This window comes from Pteronotus mesoamericanus, unplaced genomic scaffold (genome assembly GCF_021234165.1).
Source record: "Pteronotus mesoamericanus isolate MK-2021 breed Mesoamerican mustached bat unplaced genomic scaffold, CSHL_Meso_final scaffold_174, whole genome shotgun sequence".
NCBI classification, from domain to species: Eukaryota; Metazoa; Chordata; class Mammalia; order Chiroptera; family Mormoopidae; genus Pteronotus; species Pteronotus mesoamericanus.
Genome location: NW_026555309.1, coordinates 41,082,564 through 41,092,224, shown reverse-complemented (window position 1 = coordinate 41,092,224; position 9,661 = coordinate 41,082,564). Strand labels below are relative to the sequence as shown.

At 40.0% G+C, this 9,661-nt stretch overlaps 1 protein-coding gene across 2 annotated transcripts in view; it reads right to left on the bottom strand.

Annotated features, from left to right (window-relative positions):
- Positions 1–629: 629 nt before the first annotated feature.
- The window catches only part of EFR3A (EFR3 homolog A), a 69,833-nt gene continuing 60,801 nt past the window's right edge, over positions 630–9,661 (bottom strand). For both annotated transcript variants that reach the window (XM_054590499.1, XM_054590498.1), the window contains exons 20-23: positions 9,528–9,576; positions 8,261–8,364; positions 7,699–7,748; positions 630–3,347 (exon numbers count right to left, since the gene is read on the bottom strand). In XM_054590499.1, coding sequence (XP_054446474.1) covers positions 3,242–3,347; positions 7,699–7,748; positions 8,261–8,364; positions 9,528–9,576 — 309 coding nt within the window. In that variant the 3' untranslated portion in view covers positions 630–3,241. The remainder of the gene's footprint in view (positions 3,348–7,698; positions 7,749–8,260; positions 8,365–9,527; positions 9,577–9,661) is intronic.

Here is a 9,661-nt window from a genome sequence, read left to right as displayed (position 1 = left end):
GATAGAGACAGTGAAGGAAAAAATGTCTTTACTCCTTAATCATGGGAAGCTAATTTTCTTCTATTACAAGAAAGCCAAGGGAGTATGTGCGGTCCGTCTCATGAGAGCACCTGAGTCTCCAATAATCCACCAAAGATGCATGCCAACGACCGAGGTGGTACCTCTCGCTCGTTGCCAGGGGAGTGGGCATGGGCCACGGCCACCTCGGTGAAGAATCACTGCCTGAGGAAGCCCCCGAGGCCACCAGGCACCACGCAGGTGGCAGAGGGCCCCAGGGCAGCCTGTTTTGGAGGGAGGCTTCCTGTAATTCACAGAGCAGGGAGGTGGGGACGAGATGCCACGTGGAGACGGACGCAGGGAGGGCGGCTGTGCCCCACAAGCTCCCACCGCGGGCCCCCCGCCCCCGCGAGCTGCGCCTCACGTGACCAGCAGCCACACTGCCTGACACTGCCAGGGGTGTGAGGATGAACCCATTTGGCAACCTGATTTCTCACTCAAACTTTTTCATGTTTAATGACAGCAAAATAGTCAGTAAATTTATTTACTGAATGTAATAATAGCTATTATAAAAATGTACTTGTGCGCCAGTTTTTTGATTTTGTTTTATTGCTCACATGTGAATTGCACAGTGAATTTTTACATTTCAAAAAGCTCACTTCATTACATTTATTACATTTATCGCCATGAATAAGTTTCAGACAAGAAGATGAGAAATGTTGTGAGGAGGGGAAGTTAACTGCTGGTAAAGTGCTCCATTTTTCTAAAAGACAATGAGTTCAGAAGTATTAAGTGGGGGGGGTGTGTGTGTGTGTGTGTGTGTGTGTGTGTGTGTGTGTGTGTGTGGGTGTGTTCAGGCTAACTCCAAAGACAACCAAACTCTCTTTGAGCAAAGACAACACAAGTATAAGAGGATCACCTAAATGTTAACTATTCAATGTCAAGGAAAAAACAGAATGATATAAGCATCTGTATACAGCAAAAAGAAAGTGATTAACAGTTTATTAGGAATTTTACATATCTACAAAAATATAGCAATACAGTGGACTTCAACAAGTCCTATACTTTCAGTCTCAAAGCTGGTGACAATACAGTATGCATGCCTCCTCCCTGCAGGATCTCCTGGGAGGGACAAACCAAAAGGAAGAGCCACTTCTTGGGAACCACTGTTGATACGACCAGTTCCATAACCTCAGGTAGAAGGAGGTCTACTGTGATTTAAACACAGAATGGGCCCCACAAAACCAAAAGTTTACAAACAGACCAAGAGGAAGAGGTGACAGACGTTAGCGGAAATGGCTGTCCTCTACATGCACCACATGCACTGATACATCACAGAGAAACATGAAATTCTGTACAGCGAAGCTGGTTCTGCATGAGTGCAAACGAATATATATCTTCTCTTATACTATTAAATTATATATTTTTCATACAAAAGCACACAGTGTTAATCTGTAAAATGACATCCAAGTGGATGATTGTTTTTGCATGTCCCCCTGCTTTGACTTTTTAAATGCACTGTCAAAAATGAATATCCTTTAAAAATACAGAAAAAAAGGAAAATTAAAAAAAAAAAGTCCATAACATTTGGCCTATTAAATGGCAAAACCTTTTCGCTGATGGAGAGGCAAACACAGTGACGGCGGCCACGGGCCCCCGCACCGCGGCGGCAGTCCTGTCCCTCGGAAAACGGGGGCTTCCTCTCCTGCGTTTCATGAGGCGCCCGGGATACCTGAGTGCCCTTTCATAGGTTCCAAGGACTAGAACCTTCTGCAAGACGGCTCAAGATGCCGCACTTCAGTTGAAACATTCCGAACATTCGGAGCGCGCTTCCTTAGTTTTTTCTGTTTTCACTACAGGTGCCCAAGCAATCGACACAAGGGTGTAACGTGCCAGCCTCGGCTGCAGTTTTCCAAACAAAAACAAGAGCCAAAAACTGAATTCTTTTTTGGAGCTGCAATTTTTGCTAGGTATATTTTTTAATTGGAAAGAAATGAAATCTGAAAATGTAGAACTATAAACAGGTTATTTTATAAAAATGTTCTAAAAGAATGTTATAAGACTTACAGAGAAAGTTGTTCATTTTGCTGTGTGATGGAACTCACTAAAATGCACGGAACTTTAAGAAAACACTATGGGTCTGTTAGCACACGAATAGAGTGTCCACAGTTTCAATCAACAGAAGTTTCCTTGACAATTCTCAGCACACTTGATTACTAAAACCATAGGCACCCTTTTCAAATGTAATATAACAAACCCTAAACAGAAATGCATACAAGCTGCAGTTCAAATCTTACAAATTAAAAACCCGTTTCGGTAATTTTCTCATTATGAGGATTTAAGACAATGCACAATATAAAAGTGTAAATTAATGTACTCTTAATAAAAATCAAAATGTATACTCTTCACAGGTGAACTAGTTGCTATTTTAAATATATAGCTAATTTAATTAATGGAGCAAAAGCAAACTACTACTATAATTTCAAAGCACAGTCTGTAAACTAATACATCTTATGATGTAAAAAATATTGCACAGTTTGGTATCCCAACAGTAAGCTCTGAGTCTCTCAAGTATCCCGCTCTCGGTGGAAAATACAGTATAACAAGAACTCGACACTCTAGAGTACAGCACTTTGAGGGTCAGAGCCTATGAATATTTTCTATATATGTCACTACCATAAACCAGCTGAGGAATGCCTATCACATGTTACCACGGTGAGTGAATACAGGGACGCCTACCACAATGTCTGGAACACAGGGACAAAGGCCACAGAGCTGTTTTGTGGCCCCAGAACTGTATTTGTAGGTTTCTGCTTTTGCAGGTGACCAAAAACAAAAGCAATCCTTCTTCTAAGCAGCTATGCAAATGTTTAAGAAATACAGTAGACACTTCATACATCTTCTAATGCTTGGAAGGCTTACTTTAAAAAAAAAATTACATTTTTGAAAAGTTTAAAATATACTGTTTAACAATGAAATAATTTTGAGACCAATACATGTTCAACTTTAAAAGCCAACAGAACTTCCAAAAAAATGAACACGGCACACACCTATCTTCCGCAGTACTCTAAATCACAGACAGCTTCAAAATCTCCGAGGCGGTATGCCGAATGTTTGGTCACAGGTAGGCTCCACCGTTACTGTCGCGCTGTACGCTAATATGCAGTAAGTAAATCTTGAAAACCATCCGCCAGGCCTGGATTCTTAGGCTTTAAAATCCTATGCTGAGGTCTTCCTGAGCCACTCAGTATACACACAGATCTGGAAACTTCATCTCATAGACTGGGACAGACTGGTACTGGGCATGCCCAGAAGTGATGGTCAGCGTTCCCGACGGGCTGGGGGGAGGACTGGAAAAGAAGGACAGGCATTGTCGACGGGTGCTCCCCAGAGCGCTTCACCGCACGAAGCCTTCCGATGGCGGCTGCCCACCTCGGGGGAGGCTCCCGCCCTGCTGGCGCCGGGCCGGCTACAGCGGGGACAGACCATCGTGCTGTCGAGCTGATTTTAAGTCTAAACCAGGCCTTTTCCTTTGAATACATGTACATATAACTTTAATAATGGGATTACAATCTACACAGTCTTGTAAGCTTGCTGTTTCACTAGTACAAAATCTTTCAATTATAAATCTATCACTCTTTTTTGATAACAGCATGATATTTCATTATATGGCTATATCGTAATTGATTTAATCCAGTGGATAAATGCAGGTTGATTTCCATTGTTCATTATTATAATTAATGCTTACAGGTCTATTCTTTTACTTACCTAATTTTATCCTGACTGATTAATCATCTCCTTGGTTTATTGTCACACAAACAGAATTTCTGGATCAAAGTGTACTCTGTCCTCACAATTCTGCCTTTGGTATATCCTGCCAGAATACCAGTCATTTATATGTCCAACATGTGAGTGTACCTATTCTCTTACATCACTAGAAATCTTGGGTGTAATCAATGTTTTTGTGTTTAAATTGGTCCAATCTGACAGGCGAAACAGAGTTCATTCTTACTGTTATTTTCAATTTTGGGCTACCACTAATGCTAAATACCCTCATAGATTTAGTATTCATTTTATGTTTCTTTTAAAATGACTTAACTATTTGAATCTGCTGCCTATATTTCTACGCAGATATCTTTTTCTTATCAATTTGGGAAACTAATTTTTTTGTCCTAAGATACAAATGCCTTTCCACAATTCATTATTTAATTCTCAACTTTTCTCTTTTTTTGCCAAATGCTTCAAGACCTGACAAAATTGCAGTGATTTTCTTACGATTTCTAATTTTTGTATTATGCTAAGGAAATTTTCTCCATACCAAGATTATAATTCCTGTATAAATTCTAATATTTCTATGTATGTTTCTAAACAGAGTTAAAATTTTCTATTTTGGGAGGAGGGGAGGATCCCGCCTCCCTCCCTCCCTCCTTTGCTGGCCAATAGTCATTAGCAGCTGTCCACACACGATTTATTGAACACCTGTTCTTCTCCCCCCAAATCTGAAATCTACTCAATTCTACTTACCTGCACCCAAGCCCAACCTGTTACAAGCACCAAACATCTACCATGTTTTCCCACCTGGAGAGGAAAGTGCTTCTCTGCTTTCTTCCCCCGCAGCATTTCCCTGGCTGCTTTATATGTGAATTCTTCCACAATGTCTTTAGAATCTTTGTTCAGTTATTAACCAAATTGTGAAGATTTGGGCTACAACTACAGAGCAATCTGCAGAGAACGGATGCCTTTAAGACAGTGACTTCCTACCCAGTGACAAGGTATGCGTTTCCGTGTACTTAAGTGTCTAATTGTACTTCAGAGATCTATGGTTTCATGATGCATATAGTTCTTTGAGTTTGTTAGTATTTTATAGTTATGAATGTAATTCAATGTAATGAATTATATATTGTAATAATTTTACATTATGTACAAATATTAACTTCATATAATTATCTAATTGTAAACTGTTCTTAATTAAGTTATTCAGTTGGTTACCTTATATTTTCCTGATATATTATCCTACTTTTAGCAACTAACAATTATTCTGCAATTACTGTTCCAGCATTTATAACATCCCTTTATGATTTTATTGAGGGATGATTTTCATAGAGTGAAATGCAGATATTAAGTATACTGTCTGACAAATACATAAATCCATGTAAATCACAGCCTCATAAAGATACTGAACACTTTCATCCTTAAAAAAAAACTCCTTTGTGTGCCTAGCCAGTCACTCCCTCCCTCCCCTCATGTACCCCCTACACACTGACGTCCAGGCACTATATCCTGGTCTCTATGACGAAGATCAGTGTTACTTGTTCTTAAATTTCATTCAAACCGTCTACACAGCCTACAGGAATGGCCCACAGAAACTACACTCCTTTATGTCTGATTTCTGTTGCTCAATTTTTTTTTAGAGTTATCCAAAAAAATATATTTCTTTTAATTGCTGAAAGCCCTTCACTATAGTAAGAATACCACTCGTGGTCTACTACCGTCTATCCATTCTCCTGTTGATGAACATTTGGTAATTATAAGAAAAGCTTTGAAAACATTCATGTACGTGTCTTTTTGTACACTCAGCTTTCATTTCTCTGGGTAAATGCTGAGAAACGGGACTACAGGATCCAGGGCAAGGATACATTTAACTTTATAAGGAACTTTATAAGGCTATGGTTTGCTAAGTGTTTACACCACTTTAAACTCCCACGAGCAATGCAGGGGAAGCTCTTTGATAATGTCTGATACACTGCACCCAGGGAAATCTTTTCTTTCAGATATTATGTCATTCAGTTCTTGAACTACAATGTGGTCCTTTTTCAGTTTCCATTTCTCTCTCAAAATACGTGTATCTTTTCCTTTAAATTCTCTGGGGTGTGCGCACGCATTTGTGTGTTAAGGGCCCTGTCTACTAATTCCAATGACTGGCTCATCTGAAGGGCTATTTACTTGCACCTTATTTTCCTGCTTTGTTTCACTGCATTTCTTATAACTTTTTTTTTATTGTACTAGGGTCAAAGTAAGTGAAAGAACAATGGAGCCTGAAGTATAAGATTGTTTTGTTTTTTCTTCAAGAATACAAACTCTTCCCTCTGTCTGGTGCCAGAGCGAGGCACATTAACAAGACAAAATATGTCCAACAGGCACTCGGAAGGTACCCTAAGGAGCCTGTGTAGCGTGCCTCGGTCATGTCAGCTATCCAGAACTGCTGCTTCCTAACTATGTGACCTTGGACAAGTTGCCTAACTTCTACATGCTTCTGTTTCTACACTTGTGAAGTAAAAATAATCACTACCTACTTTTTAGGTCTGTTGTAAATATTAAATAAAACACTTAGCACAGTGCCTAAAACACCGTAAGTGTTCAAAAATGTTGACAATTAGTAGTTAAGTATCCAGCAAATGCTATTAGTAGTAGTTTCAGTACTAACAAAACAGAATTAGTCATAACACTTATTCTAAAATATTAAATCTACATAGTTATGAAAGTGTGATTAAATGTAACACGGTGGTATCTAGCAATATTCCTTAGAGGAACATGGGTTATGAATTTGAATTTTGATTTTTCCACTCACTAGCTGGATGAACTTCGGCAAGTTACTTTACTTTTCTAAGCCTCAATGTCTTTACCTGGAAAAGAAAAAGATAGCATCTACCTAACTTTTCAGGGCTGTGGTGAGGATCAGCAAAAACAACCGATACAAAGCAAGTAGCATAACATCAAGTACACAATAGACATTTACGATTACAACTAACAGGCATCGAAGAGATGCCCACATCCAGCAATTTTCTCCGAATCTAAAGTATATCACACATTGCACATTTCAGTCCCATTCTTTGTTCTGAAATTTTGTGAGCGATTCTCAACTTATTGAGGGTTGGCAGGAATGGTGGGGAAGTGCCTAGAATAAGCTGTGAAAACATGCCTTGCATATGAAGCAGGAAGAAAGGCTGAAATAAAAAAACAAGCAGACTACAGCACATACCTGTCTTTTACTATAGGACACTGGGATTGAAGCAGAACAGACTTTATTGATCAAGTTAAAAATATAACAGATAAGCTGATGGAGAAAAGAAGTGCAGAAACAGGGCTCTTATCTACGTCTCCTCTGCTGCACCACTGCCTACGAAGGCCGCTTCCGCACTGAAGTCAATTAAGAACAGGCGGAAGCGCTCTCCTTAGACGGAACCCGGAGCTTGCCTCTCCCTGCGTCATGCGCTTCAGTTCTTAATAACCAATAGATACAGATTAACCAAAGTATACTCGATACCATGTTTTGGAGCATAAAACAACTTATAACAGACTCAAATGGAGATGACTTAGGAAAGCTCAAGGCAAGTTTTGTTACTGCCCTAGAAAGGACTCTGAGGTCAAACCACAAGACACTGTAGCTTTGCAGGTCAGAATGGTTAAACAGGAGAAATTACCTGGTTCAACACATCACTATAATGTGAGTCTTCCAAATTACACAAACAGCCTTATAAAAACACTTCAAAGGACAGCTAGAAAAGCCAGAAGACACCTGCACAAGAAATGGCATCAGACTCTGTCCAGCAAAGAGAATGGCTCCTAATACACATGAACCTATAGGACCTCATGTGTATCCTAAATGAAAAGCATAATCAGCCACAAATTTATTGGGGGCTAATAGTTCCCAGGTTGTTGTAGTTTTATTGCTGTTGTAGTAACAAATAACAAAACCCTTACCGTATAGTGAGTTCCAGTATTTGAGTAAGTCTATCGTGAAGCAAATTTGCCTATAAAAGAGAAAACATGTTAAGAACAAACTTACTATTTTCCAAATACCCATATGGATAATACATATGCAATTTGAAAGACAAAGCGTAACTGTAGCTATTATACTGAGAGTATAGAGAATGCTTTAATGTTCTGGTTTTGTCTGTCTCACGTGATATAAAGTTTCTCTTTTATTACTTTTCTAATCTCACTGGTAAAAACAAACCAATAGATACACAAAATAAAATACCGACAGCAAAATCTTTGAAAATCACTGCAAAAAAAAAAAAGTATCAAAGCAACAACAATCCTTAACATGTAGTCTGGGATCTCTCGTTTCCATCAGCTTATAGCATAAAAATAAACTATTTAGGCTTCACAGCTACCTATGCTTTTAAAGTTTTCGGTCCCTACCTGATACATTATGCTGGGTTCTGCTGATTTGCCTAAAAATGGAACCTACCGGCTAATTACCCAGGAAGTTCCCCCCAAACACCCTCCACCCCTGCCCCTTCAACATTTATTTACTTACTTTGGATTCACACTGTGCGGCTATTTCTTCAAAAGGCGCTTTCTGGAATTTCTCTATGACAAGGCGCCTCTTTTCCTTTTCCTGTTCTTCCATTCCATTGGTATCTATGTATATGTTTATAAATACCCGTTAGAAGGAACACAGGACTGTGCCAATGTCCACAGGAGTAAATGATATCAAAACCCAAAAGAAACAATATTTATAGGACTGCTTTTACGTGAAAAAAACCCAAAAGGTGTAACATGCTTGAAATGTCTTAATTAAGGCTGGAAAGCAACACATGCACAAAATTATTTAAACCTACGGGTTAAAACTACACAACACCCGTTACAGACTGCCTCGGTCTCCCTGCCAAACAAGCCAGGCCTGCTGGCCCCCTCCCTGAAGGGTGCCTCCTCCATGAGCAGTCACGCCGCGCACAGAGCGAGCACTGCATTCCAAGTCTGCTAAACCCGGTGTCGAATGGCACAGTACAGACAGCGTCACTCAGAGCCGCACCGTCCTGGCCTTTCCCATTTATTCACCGCAGCCTGAAGAGGGCTTTTTATTTTGGGATGACATGTGGCCTGTCTCGTCACAGGGGGTCCCTTCCTCCGCACAGACTCTGGCAGAGCTGGGCGGGCACGCACCCGCAGCGTGTTTTAGCGCCACCCTCGTTGGGTGCTGGCATGCAGGCTGCTTGGACTCGTGAGAGGCAGGCAGGCGGAAGGCTCAGGAGCCCTGGTCAGGTCAACGGAGTGATTTCTCACAGGCACAAGGAGGGTAACGAGCAGGGTAACGAGCAGCGGGGTGTAACGGGGTGAGAGAGGGGCTGGCTGCGTGGGGGAGGCTGAGAGGGCGCCACGTTCATTCTTGCCATTTCGCCCATGGGATCGCTGAGGCGGAGACAGGGACAAACCCTCCTGAGGTCACTCAGCTGGAAGTGCTGGAGCCAAAATTCATACCCAGGGTGGACTAACTCTGCAGTCTTCAGTGATCTTTGTATAAAATATTACTCTGATTTTTTTTTATAATTGTAAAAGCCAAAAGAATACAGCTGAATAAATCAATTATATGCTTACATAGAAATCAGCAGTGTGTGTATATATACACATACACACGTGTGTATATATACATATGTATATATGTATATATATTATATATGCATGTGTATATATATATATTTTTTGCCATATTGCCTTTATTTATTCTGGCATTTAAACATGTACTAAGATACACATAAACTATCAAAATATTAGGAGAGTTAATGAGTACAAAAAAATCTCACCAATTGCTTTCTTTAATGTTTCAAAGGTGATTTCTTCAGTGTTACTAACCTGGAGAAAAGTGATTTTAAGTAAAATAATTAAGAAAGATTAATACAAATATTACTTTCACCTAGTAAAAGTATATAAAAAAGTA